General features: G+C 35.9%; 1 protein-coding gene across 3 annotated transcripts in view; it reads left to right on the forward strand.

The window, feature by feature from the left end:
• The window catches only part of LOC118198067 (sushi, von Willebrand factor type A, EGF and pentraxin domain-containing protein 1-like), a 187,200-nt gene that overhangs the window by 52,578 nt on the left and 112,019 nt on the right, over positions 1-22,603 (forward strand). For all 3 annotated transcript variants that reach the window (XM_085824096.1, XM_085824098.1, XM_085824097.1), the window contains 2 exons: positions 19,787-19,882; positions 19,972-20,097. In XM_085824096.1, coding sequence (XP_085680222.1) covers positions 19,787-19,882; positions 19,972-20,097 — 222 coding nt within the window. The remainder of the gene's footprint in view (positions 1-19,786; positions 19,883-19,971; positions 20,098-22,603) is intronic.

The following is a 22,603-nucleotide window of genomic DNA, read 5'->3' on the forward strand; positions in this document are numbered from 1 at the left end:
CAACCTTTGCGTCGGTCCAGTAGAATTCGACGTCCCCCAGATAAACTGCAGTTATGATAAAGGGGGAGGGATGTGGTATATCGAGAACCATCCATGTGTATATCATAATCGGACTTTAAGTTGGCAGAGCGCCAGGCATCGAAGCGCGCGCAGTAATAAGTGTGTGTGTGTGTGTTTGAGTATGGCAAAGCCTCGAGGGCTATCTGCCTAAGAGGAGGGATGCCTTCGTGGAGGACTTTCTAAGGGAAACTGGCTCGTATACACGTTACACATGGGGAAAACCACGAAAACGCCCATGCAGCCAGCCCGTTCGCGGGATTCGAACCTCGGACCAACTACCAGTGTTCAGCGACTTTACCGCTCGGCCGCTGGTGGGCCGCGCAGTAATAAGAAAAAGGACTGGGATGCGAGTAGCTGTAATTATGAGAGCTGTAGATATAAGTGTGTAAGCGAGTGGTGATATATTTTGTATTTATAATAAAAGTAGCATGCAGTTTAAAAGAGTGTATCTTGTGAAATAATTACTCACTAAAGGATACACGAATCTTCTGTTCGCATGCTTTCTTTATTCTTCAGCATTCGTCGACTACATGACTTTTCTTAAATTCTAGTATCATTTTTTCTTCTGGCGAGATTTTAAAGCTGTAATAAGATTCATAGCTTTTCGTTAAACCGCATAATAATAGTGTGGCAGTAAAAGTGTTCTTTATTTCTTCAGCGAATCCTCGCAGTTCGTCTAAGATTTTTGTTGATAATTGTATATTCATTTTCTACTTTTCATTTTGATTTCATTTCTGATGTATGCATTTATTTCCTGCTTTTAATGCAGGCAATTTTTTGAGAAGGTAAAGCTTGATGGAGAGATTTTTATTTCCGAAATTCCTTTAATTCGTCCCACATATCTTTAGTTTTTTTATTTCTGCTGCTGTGAATGCATTGCGCCATTTCTTTCGAGATAGTAGTTCAGATGTCGTGCGACGATCCACTCTAAACATTTTGTGACTGCAGGAAAAAGATATATTGACCGACAGGAATTTCAGACTGAAGTAATAATTATTTTTTGTTTTCTTAAGCGCATGCATTTTGGCAGCCATTTGCTCTTTTACTGCTTAAGATGTTTTTAACATCCATAAAAGTTCTTCAGAAAAGTTTTAGACACGTATACACGGTACTGAAATTTGTCGAAAAATGAGCAAGGCGTCCCGAAGAGTGTCCAAACTTCTCCGTAACTGCGTAAGGCTAGTGTATAAGGTATTTCTCCTGCCTTCGTGGTGTAGTAGTCTGCACGCTGGGCGCGTATTCCAGAGGTCCGTGGTTCGATTCCTGGCGAAGGCGTTGCTCATTTTTCATCTCTCCTGCTTCCATAACATACGTAATGTATCTACAAGTATTCCGATACTATCTATAGATGTTAGCTATCTCAAAATTAGCATTGTAAGTTTAAAATTCTATTAGCAGCTATAAGTAGAATTTATTTTTACTAATTTCCAGATTTTGAATGCTTAAGTTTTCTTCTTACATTTTCAAAAAAGTTTATTAGTTAATACAAAATATGAAATAGGTGAAAATATATTACATTTTTTTTCTTATCCTCACAAATCATACGCACAAATTCCCTTAAAATGTTTATAATCAGAAAATTCATGTAGCCGATATCGTCTTGCGATGATTTGTATGTGCTTTATTTTTTACCATGTTATTTCATACGATGTTTTAAAACTTGGAAGTTCTTGCACCGCTTTATTTCTGTGTTGGAACTGCAATGTTTTCTTACTTTCTTTTCTCTCATAATGTTTTATACAACGACTTTTTCTCCTTACGTTGTTTCCTCCGCGTCATTTTCGTCTGCGACGTTTTTGCAGAGATATTTTGAACGGACTGCCTTGTTACACGTAATCTAAAACGGTGGATTTTTATATCTTTTACATTGCTGTGCTGTGCTATACATTGAGCCTGTACAAAATGGTCCCAGTGTATCAGGAAGTTTTTAAAGAGTTCATGAGATAGCTTATACTATCTTACAAACATCATGAAGGAGCCGAATACGAGAAGACATTGTCTTTTTAAAGTACAGTAAGACCCCGCTTAACGCTGTTTCGTTTAGCGCTGTTTCGGTTTAGCGCTCTTTTATTTCAACCCGGGGATTCTCCGAAATTGTGCGCAGCGCTAGGTTTCCAAATAACATATCCGAAACAGTGTAGTTGTGTTTCTTGCTTGGTGGACGCATTTTTATCATTTGAAACATTTGTTGACATTATTGTAAGTTTAAATTTGTATAATACTATAACGATTAATACAGTGACAAATATTATGATCTTTAGTTTTTATCATGGGTGATAATAAAAAACAAGAAAAGAAAGCAACCAGAAAAAGCATTTCACTGGAAACTCAAATGCAAGTGATTAGAAGATTAGATTCTGGTGAACGTCAATCTCAAATTAGTGCTGCATTGATTTTGGCAACTTCAACAATAAGGACAATTCTTAAGAATAAAGAAAAAATACTGTCATCGGCAACTGCAACTACGTCAAGCTCTGCAACTAGAATTACCCGTTCTAGAAATAACATTATAGAGGAAATGGAAAAACGACTGTCTATATGGATTGACGACGAAACTGAACGCAATATGCCATTAAGCCAATCTATCATAATGCCTTCTTGACAAAAAGGCAGAAAATTGGAAACCCAGAATAGACTGAATGATCTGACTGAGAATTTTATTTGTTTTTAAAAGTATATGCGTTTATATTGTTTTTATTTTTGTAAGAAATAAATGTTTGATTTTATTTTTATTAAAAAAACATTATTAAATTTAATGCTTAACCATTTTTTATCCGTCTTCCCCTAACCCCATTATTTACATGTTAAGATAGCCTCGCTTAGCGCTGTTTCGCATTACGCTCTACTTCGATGGAATGTATCCCCCGCGTTAAGCGGGGTCTTACTGTACCGTATTTTTATGCATATTATGAGTCTTTCCATCAAAAAATATTCTAGAACTTTTTAAACTTCTCTACGTACAACTTCTGATTCATTATTGGTCACATTTAAGATGAAGTCATTCCAAACCATTAAAAAATTCCCTCTGAAAGTGAAGATTAAATATCACGTTTGGAGTCTATATTCTATTAATGATGAGATTAACCATCTGGGCATTTTTAGTTTAAACTTGCAGTTGTCATTAAACATAGTTTTCACAGATTGGATTCTACGATAATATATATGATCGACTACAAAATGTACGACTACACTTTGGTACGACTTGTAGTACGACTACACTTTGGTGTTTCATAAGAAGAAGTTTCGTTGTAAATTTTATTTATTTAACGCGTTTTTACCCCTAAGAGTCCACCACGCAGTTGCTTTCATATAGAAAAAAAAACAAACAAACAAAAAACTGATTGTGGCTCTTTGAAGGATTAATTGTGGCTCTCGATAATTGTACCCCAGTTCCCTTTTCATTTTTGTGTTATTATATTTTAAAAAATTATTATTATTCCGTATGTGTTTCAAAATGAAATTACAGACAACAAATGTGAGAGACTAAGTGTAACGTTGTAACAAATTTCATTTCCGTCCATCGTCTCTAGATTTTTTTTTCTGAATCCATTTGAAATTAACATAATTCAAGGTGAGTTTTCCATTTCCAATATAATTTTCACCCAAAAAGCATATGGAGAATTCAGAATTAATAGAGATGCAAGAAGATCAAGCTCTACAATTAAAATATAAATTCACGCCGATTACTGAATTTTGGAAATTGTGCCAGATTTGAAAATATTCTGAATTAAAAAAGGCTGCTTGTCGTATTATTTCAATATTCGGAAAAACGTACTTATGTGAATCATTTTATTCCACTTTAAAATTCGTGAAATCCAAACACCGATCAGTAGTAACTAACCAGCATCTCAAAGAATTACTGAGAAGTGCTGTCACAAATTATTCACCAAATTTTAAAGAATTATCAAGAGAAGTAAAATAAATGTGTTTAATTTTTAATATTTAAATTCAATATACATATTTTGTACTTCTATTTATATGTTTTCAATAAATATAATTTATGTACACAAATTTTTAATACCTCTTTTGCATACCTTTTAAATGCGTATTTAATTGCGGCTCGCGAAAAGTTTCAGATTTTGAAAAATGGTACCAAGGAGCTTGGCCACCCCTGGTATAGGCTATTACACTAACCTATTCTTGACTGCTTCTTTTACCATTCTTTGGCGATACCATAAAGTCCAGATTTTTTTGCAAGATGTCCCATAAAATCGCAATTTTTGACTTCACAGTTCATTTCGAATGATTTTCATTAAATGGTCAAAAAAAATGATTTGACATGTACATTATGTTTTTCCATAAACCAATTCTATTAAAAAAAATTGGTACAGAGACAAAAATTGCGCGTAGATGCCTGAAGTTTCAACTTTGAATATAGTCCACTTGAAACATTAGTTTTGCATATTTGTGACCAAACCCATTTCATTCTTATAAATATGAAACAGTCTGCCAATGATTTATTCTCTTAGAAAAAAAAATATTCTTAAACAGAATCGCATCTTTTGAGGATTTCAATGACGCAAATATTCCTGTTTTTTCGTATTTCAATAATAATAAAAAAGAGGTTTTGAAAATTAAGAAACCGAATTTTTTAATGTTCCTATGGTCCCTAAGCTTAAGTTTAACAACATTTTATACTCATTATGAAAACAAAATATTTAACAAAACGTTTATTAACAAAAAGTTTGACTTCACAGCAAAAAATTGGCTGAGGTACTTCATTTCAAAATTTGGAATATACGATACCGTTTCCAACTAAGGGGACTGGTAAATAAATAAATTAAAATAACTCAAGCTGAATTTTACCCCTTAAATGACATTCAGTGATATTCTTTTGTGATTTTCTATTGCGTGATATTCTTTAATTTATAATTTTGTTACAACTGGTACTTTGAAAGAATTTTCATCCAGTTTATTTATAATTTTCAAACACTATACGTTATTAATTTTCTTTTATATAAAGTCTTATTACTAAACTACTATTTTTCTCTAATTTAATAATCATAAAACAATTCATTATACTAGAAATATTTTTCATTTTTTATTTATGCAACTAATGCTCCAAATTGGCTATGTGCCTATTCTGAAATCTGGTGCTTTATAAAAATTTAATTCTATAAGATTCTGTGGTAAGATTGTAAAGATATTAGGTATATATATATATATATATTGAAAGCAGGAGAGATTAAAAATTCGGGACCTATAACCACGGACCTCTTGAATAAACGCCAAGTATGTTGACCACTACACCACGTAAGAATGCTAAGAAGGCTGGAGAAATACCTTATATACTCTTCCTTTTAAAGGGCGACTGGGGATTAGGGGACCCACTCGCCAAAACCTAGTGGTGAAGAATCATCAGCCACCAACGTTTTTAGTTCGAACGCCACTGTAGAGACATTAGGTTATTTCGAAGCAGAAAAAATGAAAAATGAGCAATGCACTTTCCGGGACTCGAATCTCGGACTTCTCGACTACGCGCCGAGTGTGCTGACCACTACACCAAGAAGGCACGCTAAGAAGGCTGGAAAAAATACCTAATAAGATCTCCTTCTTCAAAGAAATTATATTGATCAACACTTTCCACTATAATCTTCATAAAAGTACTGAGAAAATAAAACTCTTCAAAGAAATACCACATAATTACATTAGAAAACATTTTTCAAACTGACATTTTTATATTTATTTACGTGAAATCAGAAACAAACGGTCTTCAATTTAATCTACGGGCCTAAATTTGAAATAGAGATTTAAAATGAAATAACTTTTTTTTTTTTTTTTTTTTTTTTTTTTTTTTTTTCGTGCGGTAGTCAAACTTTTACATTTTTATTTACATCAGTATAAAGTTTTCCAAAATATTTATAGTTTAAGGTAAGAGGGAACATATAAAAAGTTAGATACCATAATTTTTACAAAATTGATTCTTTAAAATTAAAAAATGCCAAAACACGAATCTTTGCATCATATAAAACATTTTTATAACTATCTAAAGGTTGTGGAAATAGAGGGCAAATAAGAACACGTCTTAATATATTGTATGTATAAGGGATGGCCAAACTTCAAGACGACGGGAGCCGAATGATAGATTATTATGAATGTTCTCGAGAACCGCAGTCCAAATTTATATCGTTTCAAAAATAATGATACAAGTTTTGACTAAAAAGAAATTTTTGAAGTAAATTAATGAATATGTGATTTACATGATTACATATAAATATGAATAAATACATCTTATATCTACTGTTTTGTGTTTAGTCCCAAGAAAATAAAAAATTATAACTCTTGTACTGGACAACAGAGCTTTTTTTCTTCAGGTAGAGAAAAAAAAAAAAAATTTCTTCTGATTTTCTTTATACCTCTCGGTTTATAATTATTGTTATTTTATTTTAGTAGAAGTAAAATGAATCGAAAGCATATTATTTGGTCTACAATTACATAAAAAATGTTATCTGAGTAAATTACAAATTATTATTTAAAAGAAAATTGAGTTGTTTTTTTTACTCAAGAGCAGTCTTTAGAAAGGATAAATTAAATTATATACTTCAACGCGCACTGCAAAGAAACTTTTATTCGAGAAAGAATATTTATTTAAAAATAAGCAATTAACTTGTTTAGACTTTTGCTTAAAAGTAGTTTTGTTTCTTCAATTAACATAAGGACCAACATACTGAGATCACTCGAATCTTTGGATCTTAAATCGTTAAGCATTTTTTCCTAAAACTTTGGAATAACCATTTTTACTGATGCACAGTATAAAAGAATTCACCAAAAAAGAATATGATTGCAATTTCAGTGGCATTTGAATAATCAGTATCTCTCGTGATTGCTCTGAATGCCACAGTATTTCACCTTGGGCATCTAACGAAATTTGCCAGAATTTTTTAGTAATCAGTACACCACGCTTCATTGAAAATTCTCGAAATTCTCTCTCAAATCTTCCCGATAATTTTGAACATAGATAATGAAATTCCTGCGCATCACTGAAAATTCGTGAAACTATTTCTCGAATTGTCTTGATAATTTTGGACATAGATACCGAAGTTCATGAGCATCATTGAGAATTCTCGAAACTATATCTGGAATCATCCCGATAATTTTGGACATAGATAACAAAGTTCATGCACATCATGGAAATTCTTGAAACTATCTGTCGAATTGTCCTGATTATTTTGGACATAGATAACGAAAAATCATTGAAAATTCTTGAAACTATCTATCAAATTGTCCAGATTATTTTGGACATAAATAACGAAGTTCATGGGCATCATAGAAAATTGTCGAAACCACCTCTTGATTCATTGCGATAATTCTGGAAATGCGTAACCTTTTGCTAATAAATTTAGTAGTTTATGCGGGCTATGTAAAAGCTTCGTCAAGCACGTACACTGCTCGATATTGAAAATACAACACCAAGAAGGAGTGGTCAGAAATTTATGCAAATTTTAGAGTAGACGCACGTCACTGAGTTATGCGAATGATGTGAAATACGCAGCTCTCCGAAACACGTGAAGTAAGATATTAGGGAAAGAACGTGCAGAATGGGCAATATTCATGTCGTTATTTCTGCCATACGAATCATTGAAGAAAGTTGGTTTTTGTCCCGGAGGGTACTTGTAATAGGAGAGAATGCTAAGCCGCAGTCAACGAAGGCGTTTCTAGCAGATAGACGATTTTAGAGGGGTGATCGGACTGAGGGTTGGTCCTTACGTCAAATCGCAGCTGATACCCTCATGGATGCGAGCACGGTGCATCGGCTATGGCGAACATGGTTGGCACAAGGAAATGTGGGAAGAAGGAGGGGTGCAGGTGCAGCCAGAGTGACGTCAGCACGCGTGGATTGATGCATCCGCCGACAAGCCATGGTGGTCCCGCAAGTCACTTGATTCTGCAGCATGTGCAAGATATCCTGTATATTCCCATGTCGACCAGAACCATTTCCCGTCGATTGGTTGGACGTGGCCTGCACTCACGGCGTCCGTTAAGAAGGCTGCCATTGACCCCACAGCATAGACGCCAACGTTCAGAATGGTGCCGGACTGGAGCGTTGTAGATGACAGAATGGCGAAACGTCGTGTTCTCAGATGAGTCACGCCTCTGTTTATCCAGTGACAGTCGCCGCATACGTGTGTGGCGTGGACGTGGAGACAGATCTAATCCGGCAGTAACTGTGGAACGCCCCACCGCGCGACAACGTGGCATAATGGTTTGGGGTGCTATTGCCTACAATTCCAGGTCACCTTATCAGGGTCAATGTTCCTTCTTACCTTCTTCGGGAACATGCAAGGACCTGACTCGGAACAGAGAGCTTACTAAAGCTATGTTCACTAATTGTGGGAAGTAGACAGGATACACAAGAAGGGTATACAAAACCCTTTATTTTTCTCTATTTTACAAAAACTTCCGTACTTCGGAATACACCGACCCGCTACTTGGGGTCTAACGTAAAAATATAAAAATAGAACTAAACTCTAATTTAACTTTAAAATAATAAACGTGGAAGATTGGCCTTATATTAACAGGAGGCGTATGTAGTACAGAGAACTGTGAACACTACAATACGTTTAAATTTATCAAGAGGATTAAAACCTCCGGCCTGGAAGGCAACCAGCAAATGCGTAAAACTTCTAAGGTAAGCGGCCTGCTTCGACTCTGCTTCCTCTCTCTCGCTTGGCAAAAAGCCACAACTTAAATACTTGGCGTTCGCCAGACAACTTTGCATAAAAACCTTAACGCTTATAATTCTGGCCGGAAGTAGAAAATAAGAAGTGATAGTAAAGATTTAAAATAAAATAAACGTTAGTAAAACTTAAGATCCTTACATACTTCCCGCCAGAGTTAATTAGTTTGAAACTGAGGTCTAAAACGACCTTGTTGAAAACTTTTAGCTCTAGAATCTAACGCGAGGCCAATCTTTTACAAATATTTTTCGCTAGAAACTAGAAATTTAAAAGAAAGAAATTTGTTTTTACAATAGCAGCTCCCAGGATACACAATTTTTTTTCATCTGTACTGCATCCAAACAGGAGCTCTTATTCAAATCTGGTTCCTTCCAGAGATCTGGAAGGAAAACTAGTTTAATGAAATGTTACACAATGAAATGGCAAGTAACATGTATAATTATATTTCCCTTAACATTCTTATTTCATTCATGACTATTTTAATTATCTCTCCCCGTGCTCTCTGACATGTGTTGTAAAAGAACACCAAACACGAATGTGTTTCTGTCTACGTGTTCCACACTTCCTCCTACAATCAAAACACTAACGTGTTAAAATTCAACATGCCAAGACCTCGTAACACACCCTAATTCCAACTCTAAACCCTGAGGTACTATTCTGAAAGTGGCTAACTCTGAAGTGTAGCGTCAGAGAGCCTAACTACATCATTCAACCTTTAACACATATTCACCATGATTTAGTCTTTTTACAGTCACACGAATAAAAAAATTTTAACATTCACTTTTACCATATCACGGTATTTCTTAACATTTAAAATAACAGTTCACATTGTATATAAGAACATAACAACATGCCGTTAATTTTACACATTTGAAAACATACATTAGTAGTACATTGTTAACTTCTATTCTTTTCAAAGCAAGTGCCAATTCTTTCTACATTGAAATACTACATTTCAAAAAGTCTTTCAGACTAAACTTCTTTCCCGCTAGAATGTTTTAAATAAAATTTATACAATAACTTTTTACAATATTTAAGTCTTTACACAACGCTATTATACATCAATTTTAGTTTTACGCGCGAGTAATTGAAAAACATAATACCAAAATCGGTAACAACTCATTTCTCGCCCTTTTGGCGATAAAGGTAGACCTCGCATGAGGTAAAACTTCTTGAAATCTGCCACTTGCAGTAAGAATGAAAGATTAACTTAAGTTTGCAAAGTAACATAAAATTTTACTTATCTTTGTGATATTCGGACATCCTTTTCTGGGCCCAGTCCTTAAAGGTATTGCAGATAGTTGTTTGATTTATCCTCCTTCTTGTACGGGCTCGCCCTTCAGTGCCTTCCTCTGGAAGCTTCCTTTTTTCACCAGTTCGGTCACCCTTGAATACCTTCTTTTTCTCCTCTGCTTGTGGTCTTGGCCGTTTGATGGCAGCTGGTCTTGGCGGAACCGGGAAACTTCTTTCGTGTTCCTGCTTGGACCTCGTTGCTGGCCGTTCAAATTTTCCTTGTAACTTTTCCTCCGCCGCTGATGGCCCTTCCGCAGTTCGGCGACATTTGCTGCGGAGAGTCCTGTCGGATGAGTAGATCTTCCGTTTTAGAGCCGGGTTATAGTTGCCGTTATTTCTCCTGGTTCTCTTCACATACGTCGTCCTTCTCCCTTCTTCATTCTGGGGGTGTTCGTGAACTCTCTTTTCTGGACGGTGGAACGGCTTCTTTTTCTCGCTACCTTCAATTTTTCCGCGGGGAAATTTTCTTTTCACTTGCTCCTGCCTCTTAATGGCTTGCCCTTGTACTTGTTGTTTTTCCACCTCTGGAGCTTGTGCCTGCGGTGTCTGCCGTGCCGGATCCTGCAAAAGATCTGAAAATATTTGCATTTTATTACGATCAAAGTAGGGTTTGATTTGATCAATGTTTGCGGAGCAGGTTTCACCATTTCTGGCTTTTAACACTACTACAGCGTGAGTTATTTTTTCTATAACATATGGTCCTTCAAATCGTGGAAAAAATTTGGCAGTCTTATCTTCTGGTGCTGAAGAAAGTGAATGCTTAATTTTTAAAACTTCATCCCCTACTTTATAAGTTACTCCCCGTCGTTTCAAATCATAATAGAGCTTCTGTTTTCTTTGTGCTACTTCAATATTCTTCTTTGCTTCCTTAATTAGTTTTTCTATATCACCCATTTTAAATTCTGGGGCTCTTTGTTGCACATAAAATAATTTATCTAACGGCGTTATAATCTTTCTGCCTAGAAATAACTCAGCAGGAGTTTTGCCCGTTGTATCATGTTTTGCGGTCCTAAGGGCGAAAGCAAATTCATTGACATAGTTATCCCAGCTTTTATGAAAATTTTTAACATAACTACGGATAATTTTCACTATATTTCTATTGACCCGTTCCGCTATATTTGATTGCGGCCGATACGGGACCATTTTTAAATGACGTATGCCCAGTTTTTGGCATATGTCTTCAAATATATTACTTACAAATTGAGGACCGTTATCCGATATAACTTTTAGGGGCGCCCCGTATTTTAAAATATATTTATTTAAAATAGAATCAGTAACTAATTTCGCGGAGGCTCGTTTTAAGGGAACAATTTCGGTCCATTTACTAAAATGATCAAACATAACAAGGAGATAGCGACTTTTATTTAACTGACTTTTTGGGAAAGGGCCCAATAAATCGATGCCAATTATTTCATTTGGAAATTCGGATTTAATACTATTTAGAAACCCGGCCGGGCGGAAATTAATATAATTAACTACTTGACATGTTGGGCAGGACTGGACATACGCCCTTGTTAACTTTTGCAGTTCAGGAAAGTAGACTGCCTCGCGTACGCGTTGGATAGTTTTTCGAATACCAGCATGAGAAGCTAAAGGGCTGTCATGGAGCTCCTGCAGGATATTTAATCTAAGACTAGCTGGGATAACAGGTCGAAATTCGTTGTTGGAATTCGTAGTTTTTGTATAGAATAATAGACCATCTATTAGTTCGTAATGGGCCGCCCTATTTCTTATCGCCACAATATCTTGGTGGCTAAAATTTTCAGGATCCTTTAAATACTCATAAATGCTTCCAAACTCAGGATCCTTACTCAGTTCGGTTATTACAGTTTCTCGGGAATTTATTGTACATGCTGTAAGCATTGCAACTTTTACGGTATTACCCTGTTCGTCTAATTTAATTCGTGATAGGGCATCTGCTACGATATTTTCCTTTCCGGGGGTATGCTTGATTACCAGATTATATTCTTGCAGCTTGAGTGCCCATCTTATTAACCTTGGGGATAAATTTTTCCCTGAGTACAATCTAGTTACCGCCGCATGATCAGAGTACACTGTTATTGGCGCCTTTCCAAAATAGACTCGGAACTTTTGCACTGCTAACAGAACTGCAAGTGCCTCTCTCTCGGTCGCGGAATAGTTTCTTTGTGTTTGATTTAAAGTTCTGCTAAAAAATGCCACGGGCTGCTGATTTTGCGAAAGTACCGCTCCTACCGCATAATACGAAGCATCCGCTGAAATTTCTAAATTCTCATGCTTTTCAGGAAATTTCAACACAGGGGCTTGCGTTAATGCTTGTTTTAGTTTTTCGAAAGCACTTTTGTCTTCGGCCGTCCACGAGAATCTTGCCTTTTTCCTTTTTAATTTTAACAATGGCTCAGCGATAGCTGCAAAATCTTTTATAAAGGACCTATAATATGAACAAAGTCCTAGAAAAGAAGAGAGCTTCTTTGCCGTGTTTGGAGTCGGATACTTTTGTACAGCGATTATTTTTGATTCGTCTGTCTCTATTACTTTCTGAGATATCTTGTAACCTAAATATTTTAATTCAGGGGCTGCAAATTTGCACTTTTCGACATTAACTTTTAGACCGGCCTCATTTAATAAAGAAAACACCTGTCTTGAATCCTGTACATGTTGGTCGAGATTATCACTAGTAATAATGATATCGTCTAAATAGCTAAATGTGGACTTTCCAAGGACAGGTCTTAACACAATGTCCATGCATCGTTGAAATGTTGCCGGGGCCCCTGAAAGGCCAAACGGCATACGCAAAAATGCATAAGTGTTAGACTTGGTTATAAAAGCAGTCTTAGGCACGTCCTCAGGCCTAACCCCTATTTGAAAATAACCAGTCGTTAAGTCTAAAGTCGTCATAAATTTGGTTGATTTTATGTTCCTTAGAATTTCTTCAATGATCGGTAACGGATATACCGGATATTTAGTTATGGAGTTTAATTTACGGTAATCAATAGCGAATCTCCACCTTTTTGGATGCTTCAAAGGATAGTCATTATTTTTCTTACATAAAACCACCGGGCTAGCATAACTACTTGAGATGGGCGTTATGATTTTTTTACGTAGCATATCGGTAATATGCCATTCTATAATTTTTTCCTTATTCTTATCATACCGGTATGGTTTTTGACGAACTGGCATTGAATCTCCCGTGTCAATACTATGGTTAGTAACCTGAGTAAATCCTGGAATATCACTAAATAACGAAGCAAATTCACTTACCACTTGTCGGATTCTTCCTTGCTCGTCATTAGGTAGGTGGTCAAGATTTAACATCGCGGTTCAGCCTTTTCTGCACGAACTGGTTTCATTGCCAGCTTAAGGGACGCTTCATTAAAATCCAGTGTTGCTTGTGCTTCTGAAAGAAAATCTATTCCTAAAATTATATGTGCTTGCAGATTCTTTACTATAAAAAACCTCATCTTTACTTGTTCGTCCTTGATACGGACATATAGCGGTACTTTACCTATACACTTACATAGTTCTCCTTGCGCCGCTAACACTGTCGTATTATCCGAATTATATATGCGGTATTTCCTAAAATACTTCCTAAAAAAATCTTCTGCCACACAGGAACACTGCGCGCCTGTATCCAGGTGTGCGGTGGCTGGGATATTATTCATCAACACTTCAATCTTCGGAAGAGTCAAATTTTTCACCATTACTGTATTTAACTTGTAGGAAGAGGGGTTTTCGTGGCCTTCGGATTTCCGCACCCTCCCGTCAGCAGAAATCCGTTTTAGTTTAAATTATTTTTCATTTCCGTGCTTTCCTTCTTTTTCCCCTGGCCTTGAGACTTTTTTCCTGGGTTGCTATTGAACTGTCGACGTTCGCCGGCTGTTTTTGAATGCTCGGGTTTCCTTGCCCACTGATTCGCTTTGCCTCCGTAGCCGTGTGCTTGAGTTTGCTGTAGTCTTGGCGCACCAAATTGGTTTCGTTGTTGATATTGGCGTCTTCTTTCGACGTCCGCCGTTCTTCTACTTTCAAATTGGATTGCTAGCTCAAATAACTTTTCCAGTGTAGTCGGATTTCTCAATTCAATAAAGTCTTGCACTTGGGACAGTAACCTCGGCAAAATCACTTGAATTATTTCAGGATCCGGACGGTTTCCATACAAGAGTTTGAAGACGTGAATTTTTCTTAAAATAAAGCTTGAGATATTTTCGATTCTTTGCTGATATATACTGAAAAGTTCCGTTTCTAATTTCGCACGATCCCTTACAACAGGGAAGGCTTTTAGTAGGTCAGTCTTGAAATTCTCGTAAGTATAAGTGGGACTTCCTGCTTGACCCAAGAGACTTCTGCCTATACATTTGAACCAGTTAAGTGCTTGGCCCCTCAAAGCGCTGGTAGCTAAGGTAACTTTTTGAAACTCGTGCACGGGGTAGAGCATGAAGTGGTCATCCAATTTTTCCAAAAAACTGGTTACCGGTGAGTTTCCATTAAATGTTGCTTCTGGTTTCATCGAAGCGCGCATGGTCTGGACGATGTAACCAAATCCTTCGAGGGCGGCAGCTGGCATTTCTAGATTCTGAGCCGTTTCTGCAGGCAGCACAGGTTCTTCTTGAAACTCGGCCATGGTTATTCTTCTTCGTTGGGCGCCACTATCAGGGTCAATGTTCCTTCTTACCTTCTTCGGGAACATGCAAGGACCTGACTCGGAACAGAGAGCTTACTAAAGCTATGTTCACTAATTGTGGGAAGTAGACAGGATACACAAGAAGGGTATACAAAACCCTTTATTTTTCTCTATTTTACAAAAACTTCCGTACTTCGGAATACACCGACCCGCTACTTGGGGTCTAACGTAAAAATATAAAAATAGAACTAAACTCTAATTTAACTTTAAAATAATAAACGTGGAAGATTGGCCTTATATTAACAGGAGGCGTATGTAGTACAGAGAACTGTGAACACTACAATACGTTTAAATTTATCAAGAGGATTAAAACCTCCGGCCTGGAAGGCAACCAGCAACTGCGTAAAACTTCTAAGGTAAGTGGCCTGCTTCGACCCACTGCTTCCTCTCTCTCGCTTGGCAAAAAGCCACAACTTAAATACTTGGCGTTCGCCAGACAACTTTGCATAAAAACCTTAACGCTTATAATTCTGGCCGGAAGTAGAAAATAAGAAGTGATAGTAAAGATTTAAAATAAAATAAACGTTAGTAAAACTTAAGATCCTTACAACCTCTAGTTCGTATTCAGGCACTATGACGGCCCAACGATACTTGGACAATGTACTGCGGCAGGTGGCAATCCCCTACTTTCAGGGGCTGCCTAATGCAATTTTTCAGCAGGATAACGCCCGACCACACAGTGATAGCATCTGCCAATATGCTCTGCAAGGTAAAAAGATGCTTCCCTGGCCACCGTACTCTCCTGACCTGTCACCAATCGAACATGTGTTGGATGTGATTGCAGACTCTGCCCCTGCCTCGATCAGAAGACGAACTGTGGCAAATGGTTGAAAGGGAATAGAGAGCCATCCCTCAGGACACCATCCGCACTCTTATTGACTCTATGCCTAGACGTGTTTCTTCGTGCATCGCTTCGTGCATCGCTGAGTGTTGGCCCACCAGCGGCCGAGCGGTAAAATCGCTTAACACTGGTAGTTCGGTCCGAGGTTCGAATCCGCGAACGGGCTGGCTGCATGGGCGTTTTCGTGGTTTCCCCCATGTGTAACGTGTATACGAGCCAGTTTCCCTTAGAAAGTCCTCCACGAAGGCATCCCTCCTCTTAGGCAGATAGCCCTCGAGGCTTTGCCATAATCACACACACACACACACGTGCATCGCTGTCCGCGGTGGTCCTACATCCTACTGAGCCGACGCTGTTCTCGCTCTGTATTCTGACTATCATTTTGAAATAAAGATCACTTATTGCTGCTTGCTGTCTCTGTCTTATTTCCAAATTTCATCACTTTCTGACCACTCCTTCTTGGTGTTGCATTTTCAATGTCAAGCAGTATATTTCATCCGTCTACCAGCTGAACTCATCAGCCTAGCTGTTTAATTTTGATCTGTTTTTCAAATCCCTGGTTAATATAAACTAATGTTACAGGAAGAAAACATACCTGTCACTACTGTAATAAATTTATTTCGAAAATACAGCTATAACATGAACGCATAGCTCTTCATATATCTTTTAAACATGCTCAGATGTTCGATGTGGAGGCCTTTTGTAACACGGCAGGCGTCTGCACGATAGTTTACTTCCTAAGCTATTGAGAAATATGTGAACGGATCCATCATGTTCTAACTGCTGGACCCATAAAGGCGGTTAAATGATGTCTAGTCACGAATTTCTAAGTAAATTAACCCAGAAGTAAGTTTAAAACAAATTCTTATCAGCCTAACGGTTAGATAATACAACTTTTCATTGGGTTACCTAACCTACGTACAGAAAATAAATATCAAGTGGAGTCTATATCCAGAGGATAATTTAGTAAGTAAAAGATCAAACTTTAAAAATAAACGTTTACGGTAGCAAAATTTCACATTATTTCCTGAAATTTGTAGTGATCAAGCAGAGGAGCATTGTACAACTTTTCGTTTGGCTACTAAGCTTTCATGAAGGACGTGTCAGACGTACATGATGATCGAAAATTAGGAAGACAAAAATATCAACAGATTAAAAGAAGAGTAATGTCAGAGTCGGGGCAGCCGGTGCAGCTGCAGAACGGAATTACTAAGGGGTGAAACATTTTAGATGTACCGGACAGTAAAATGCCTCTAACTTAGTATAATATTTACCGGCGACTCTAACCTAGTGCAGAAAATGCCTCTAAGGTGGAAAGAAAGCAGGTCACGAAACAACAAAAAATAAAGAGAAACTATTACATGCTAAAGAGATTTCACTAATATCAATATGCCAATTTTCAGAAAAACTCTGGAGAAGAGGTTTGTGTTCTGTTGATAACTCATTGCTTGATGTAACGTTATTGATATGAAGATTTGAAGAGTAAGATGAAAGATCGCTATCTGGAATAACAGTATATGATGAAATGGGAATTAAACATTTTGACTAAAATTTAAATCGTTGTCAGACCAGGGCTTCTTCCCGCGATTCATTCAAATATTTCGGCATGCATACCATTGGTGAAATAAATTATGATCTCTACCTAGAATTACCAAGGAATTATTACGAAAGATAAAGTTTCATGTGGCAAAAGTATTTATTAAGCATATTATTGTGAATATGTGAAACAATGGCGTAAGAATATGCGAAAAATGTAATATTGCGAAATATGTGAAACAATTGCATAAAAATGCTTAACTTGCTTAGAGACAGGATGAAAGAGTTCCGCTGAAATTTGAGATAAGTCTCCTAAGTAAAGAATCTGAAGGTTCACTCCACAGAAAATAAAATCCTCGTAAAGTTCTTTCCACGAATTTAAAAGAGCTTTATATGGATTGCAAGGCGAAATAGGTTTCTTCAGCAGTTACTCACACCATTCAAGGACTGAGTAAAAGTAGTAACCTACAACGAATAGCAAATCTTCCAGGTGGTTCACAACTATTGTGAACAATGGTATAACACTGGAATGCAAGCAGATACTGTCTGAAGTAAAATTATTAGGTCGAATAATTAAATAAAAGTATTAGCATTGAGTTTTGGCTTAACTTCATATTAGTGCATTCCGATTATCTGTTCAAAATGTAACAAAACCGGAATACTAATTACCAGAAATGGAATTATTTGTAATTTTACGTATTTGTTGCTCTGATGATAAGACAGCAGTGGACAGCTTGAAATCTATGAAATTTTTCCATTCATAATATCAGAAATTAAATCAGCGATTAATAAAGAAGCGGCACTGCATGATTTCTATTTCAAATTCCATTTGCATTAAAAAATTGAACTATATTTATTCAAAATAAGTCGCATATCGGATGGCAAAGGATTGCAAGTATCTCGCGAGTCGCAGTTAAGGTGTCGGAGAGTCGCAGTTTGGCCATGTCTGGTATATATATTGACTTGCTATGAAGACTTTGTAAATGTTTTAGAAGAATTATGTGATGATGATTCTGGTTCATAAATTAGTTCGCATAAAGAATCTAATACTAGAAATTTTTTCTACTTCATTTTATGAATAATGGATTGTTCCATCTAAAACAAGTGAATCCGATTCATTAAGTGACGGTTCTGTTATTCTTTCAAAAGGAAATTGCCATAATACTTCATCATCTGGTCCTGAGGAAGAACAAAACATTCCTTCATCATTTCTTTATTGTATGGAATCGAAAATAAAGTTGTAGCAAAATGAATTTGCAGAGACTGAGGATTTGCTCTTGAACGAGAATTCGGTCGAGGACAAAGAAATGGTCGTGGTACAAAAATTCGACAAAAGAATGGAACAAGCCATATTCCAAAAAGAAAAGTCAAACTAGATACTTTGAAAATTCAACAAATATATAAATCAAAAGATGAAAGAATAGTAAATTATGGTGCAGCATGGAAAAAATAAATTATTTTAGCAAATTCCTTTGGAAGACTTGCACATCCGAATGGTTTTCAATATGCAAGTGGACCAACTAGTTTTCTAAGAGAAAAGAAATTCGTGGGAACACAAGTAGCGCAAAAATATTTTATCAATGAAAAATATACTTCATCATACGAGTATTACAGCAATGCACTCAAGCGGAGGCACGTGAACAGCCGAGCTAGACGCTTTTATCGTATTATTTGCTTGTGGGAGTTTTGCTGCCAAAGGACTTTCTGTTCTATGTTTACTTTCCAAATCCTGGGGCCGAAAATTCTATTGCGAAACAGTGCTTAGAGAACAGACAGATTCTTGGAAATAATAAAATATTTCTAATTTGACTTAAATTCAACTATATCGCATATATTTCAATTAATCTATTTGCTCTTGATCAAATGTAAAGAATACGCTTGTTGAGAATGTTTTTTTTTTTTTTTTTTTTTTTTTTTTTTGTGTGTGTGTGTGTGTGTGTTACAAAGCAAATAAAAGTATTACGATTAATGAGTAATTGTTCCTTCAGAATCAAGATGCTGCTTTATTCAATATAAGCCGAAACACCTGATAACTTGAACATAAATTCTAGCTTTTAGCTGATGTCAAAACATAATGTTTTTTAAAAAATATCCTCATCAATCATCATCATTAATATATTATCCTCATTTGTAAAAGGAGGAAAACAGTATCTTTTTTTTGGGGGGGAGGGAGCGTGCCTTTTATGCAACCCTTTTATAACACCACAGGAAATGTTATTACGGACAAATTCTTCACTTCTTTGATTTAGAAAAGTTTAAGGAATAAAGGAATTAGTTATCTTAGCACAGTCAATTGTGCAAAAAGTTTTGTGTAGGGTATAAAATTAATATTATTGGCTTATGTTGTAAAAGAGAAATTATTGTCATGTAATTCTATAAAATAAAAAAAAAATAAATAAATAAAAAAATCAGAAACATTTTTTAAAGAATTTTAACTTTGATTCAAAATTAATTTAATGAAGCAAATTATAACATATTTTGTTAAGAAAAATTTTAAAATGCCAGATTTATTCCATTAAATGACTGCATACCGTAATTAGAGGTAAAGCGAAAATGGCGCAATGCTAGTGTTAAGTGTACAGGAATTCTTTCAAAAACGCGAATTTAGGGTTCATTTCCAAAATGTAGTCATTTATTAAATCAAACGAATTTCAAAAATAGAAGTGGAAGATATGCTCGGAAACATTGTTAATTTATGTTTGTTTTACCTTTCCTTTGCAGAGAATAATACTTCGGTAACTTTCACCGTAAGAGTGGGAAACAAACTACACGATCTACGTTCGAATCCCATCTGCAACACGTACACAGGCAAAATAGGTAATTACAAATTATCTATTCAGATGTTACTATTTTCATGCAATCTTTATATATGCGCTTAGTGACAGGTATTGATTTCTATTTATTAGAGGAAAAGCGCATGTTGCTCTTTCTCTGCCCGTTTATGACAATAGGAGCATTTGTGAGTGTTCATCTAGAAGCGCCCATCTCAACCTCCCTGTCTATCTGCGAAATCCATGTGTACACAGCAGAAGGTAAGAAATTTTATTGAAGTAAAACAAACTATTACTGTAGGGCTATTGTAATATTCATTACCGAAAGAAACAATTTTTCTTGTATAAACAGTTTCACATAAATCATTTCAACTACAGGAAAGTGTAGTGCACGCTACACTTGTACTTAAAGTTACTCAGTTACCTTTCGTAAAATATAGCAGGAATGGTAGGAAGCCATATACAGACAATAGGGAAATTTTTAAGTTGTATTTGTTATAGCAGCTCACTGCAAATGAGTATCATGATAAATGATGTTTAAACAAACTTTACTTTTATTTATAAGCAAAATCTATTAAAACACACAGCAATCTATTGAAACAGTGGCTATCTGAAATTTCTGTAACATAAAGTGCTTAGTCGTTTACTACAAAAACAAGGGAATAATCTAACTGATTGCATTAGAGACGGTTTAAGAAGAAAGTTTGGACTCTTAGTGTTCCTTAAGTTTTTGTTGGTCCTTTTGTTGAAGAACTCATCTGCATAGAATTTGTTAACACGTATGTGATCTCCGAATTTAAGGATGTTCTTGACAGTGGAGTATATTTCACATCTTTCCAATTTAAGGTATGCTTTTGACGCAGTTGGCACACATACTTCATCATCTGGTCCTCATCATAATCTTTAACCTTTAGGATGGGTTCATAATCTTTAACCTTTAGGACAGTCCCTGTATTCATCATCCACGGCACACTTGATGCAGCGGGGGATGTCTGCAGGATTCCTGAGCATGAGGAAATTTTTAGCATTTGAAACATTGAATCGGGAATAGCCTTCTCTTGTATACTTTACCCGTCAGGTGAAGTAGCTACCTTATATTAACAACTTTACGCATTGCTAAGTCTTTCCGAGGATAACAGAAGATATTGACAACTTGATAATTTGGCTAAAGTTCCTAATCTAGTAAGTTCTAGAAGTTCATAAGGAATAGCTTTACTGGAAATAGATATATTTGAGCTTCTGAGGATAAGTTTTATTTCTTTTCATCTGGAAAAAGGTCCAGTTGGGAAAAGCAGTCTTTCTGTCGTCAAAGAAAATGGTGAAAGGGCAATATTCATAAGAACTTTCTAAAAATTTTGTTAAAGGTTTTCAGAGATCTTATTTTCCCTAAGAACACTGATTTTGATCCATTTTATAGAATCATCTGTAATATTCTGTGACTTCTTTCTAGAGCTTAACGAAATAACTAAGGGTTATGCAGATATTTCGGGTGAGTTTTCATGTCTAGAATAACTGTTTCAAGGTAGCAGGCACAAATATATTTTAAATTTATTCTACTTCATTATTTGTAAGAATTGAAATAAAACAATACAACAAAAAAGTACCTGTCACTTGGATACTTCTGTAAACACAAGCTTTCCTTAAAACTGTTTCAAATTATAATATCTAACTTTCTTCTAACCAGAAGCTACAAGATTCTCTTATTACAGCTAAAAGTGATTCAAAATCGTAAGGTTACAAAGCTATATCTATCATGCGACCTTACGTGAGACAGCGATAATTTATCAGGAGGCAAATTTCGCAGCAGGCAATTACTGCTTTTCAATACCCAAACTTCCCTACAACAGCTAGGCGCACTTCCTCTAAGTCTATAGTAGAACTGCTTACTACTTAAATTTACTTGAATTCTGAAATGAGAGAACCTCGTTTTGTAATGAGGGAAAAGGAAAGATGTAAATTAAATAAAACTTTGACAGGATTTTACTTTGATGACAAAGAAAATAAATTTCTTTTTCCTGATTAGGATCTGAAACTTGATTCTCGTTTCCGGCTAGTTGAGTTGCGGAAATCATTGGCTCATTAGGTTGAAACTCGGCTACAAAAGTTAAAAGGAACTCTTGTGTTTCTGTTATCCACTTATGCGCTAAGCTTGGAAGTACTGGAAAGAGTAAGCTTTTTATCGCTCCGCTTACGAACTGAGCGATTGCGGCGTGTACCGCAGTAAAATTCGTTATCATGGGAGTAAAGTTAAGCTGCTCGATTAACGATTTCCTCCCTGCGTTAATCAGTAATCATTTAGTATACGATCTACTGCTTTTATTTATCATTTCTTTCTTGCTGTCTTTTTTTCCATTAAATATGAAAGATATTCATTTTTTATTCTATGAAGCTGTTCTTCAATTATGAAATTACGAAAATTTGAACTGGCTAAAGTGCAAAAATATTCATTTTATGACCGCAGTTAATGGGCTTATGGATATTTCTCTCATGTAATGAATTACAAAATATATAATGTAAAATGAAAATAATTATATCTAAACAGGCAAAAGAAGTTGAGCAAAAGAATATATAGTAATGTTGAAAGTAAAAATAAAAAATTTATTTTGATAAAAATTAACATGATAATGCCAGTGATTTAAATGGCAAAACAGAAAGAAAATATGAAGTGGAAACAAAAATATCCATGGGAAAAGGTATATTATCACTTTTTGACTTTTACTTTGTCAAGAGGAGGTCAGCCGTTTAGCGACAACACATCTTTTTCTGC

This window comes from Stegodyphus dumicola, chromosome 9 (genome assembly GCF_044657685.1).
Source record: "Stegodyphus dumicola isolate Sdum_Otavi_A_Nest chromosome 9, ASM4465768v1".
Taxonomy (NCBI): domain Eukaryota; kingdom Metazoa; phylum Arthropoda; class Arachnida; order Araneae; family Eresidae; genus Stegodyphus; species Stegodyphus dumicola.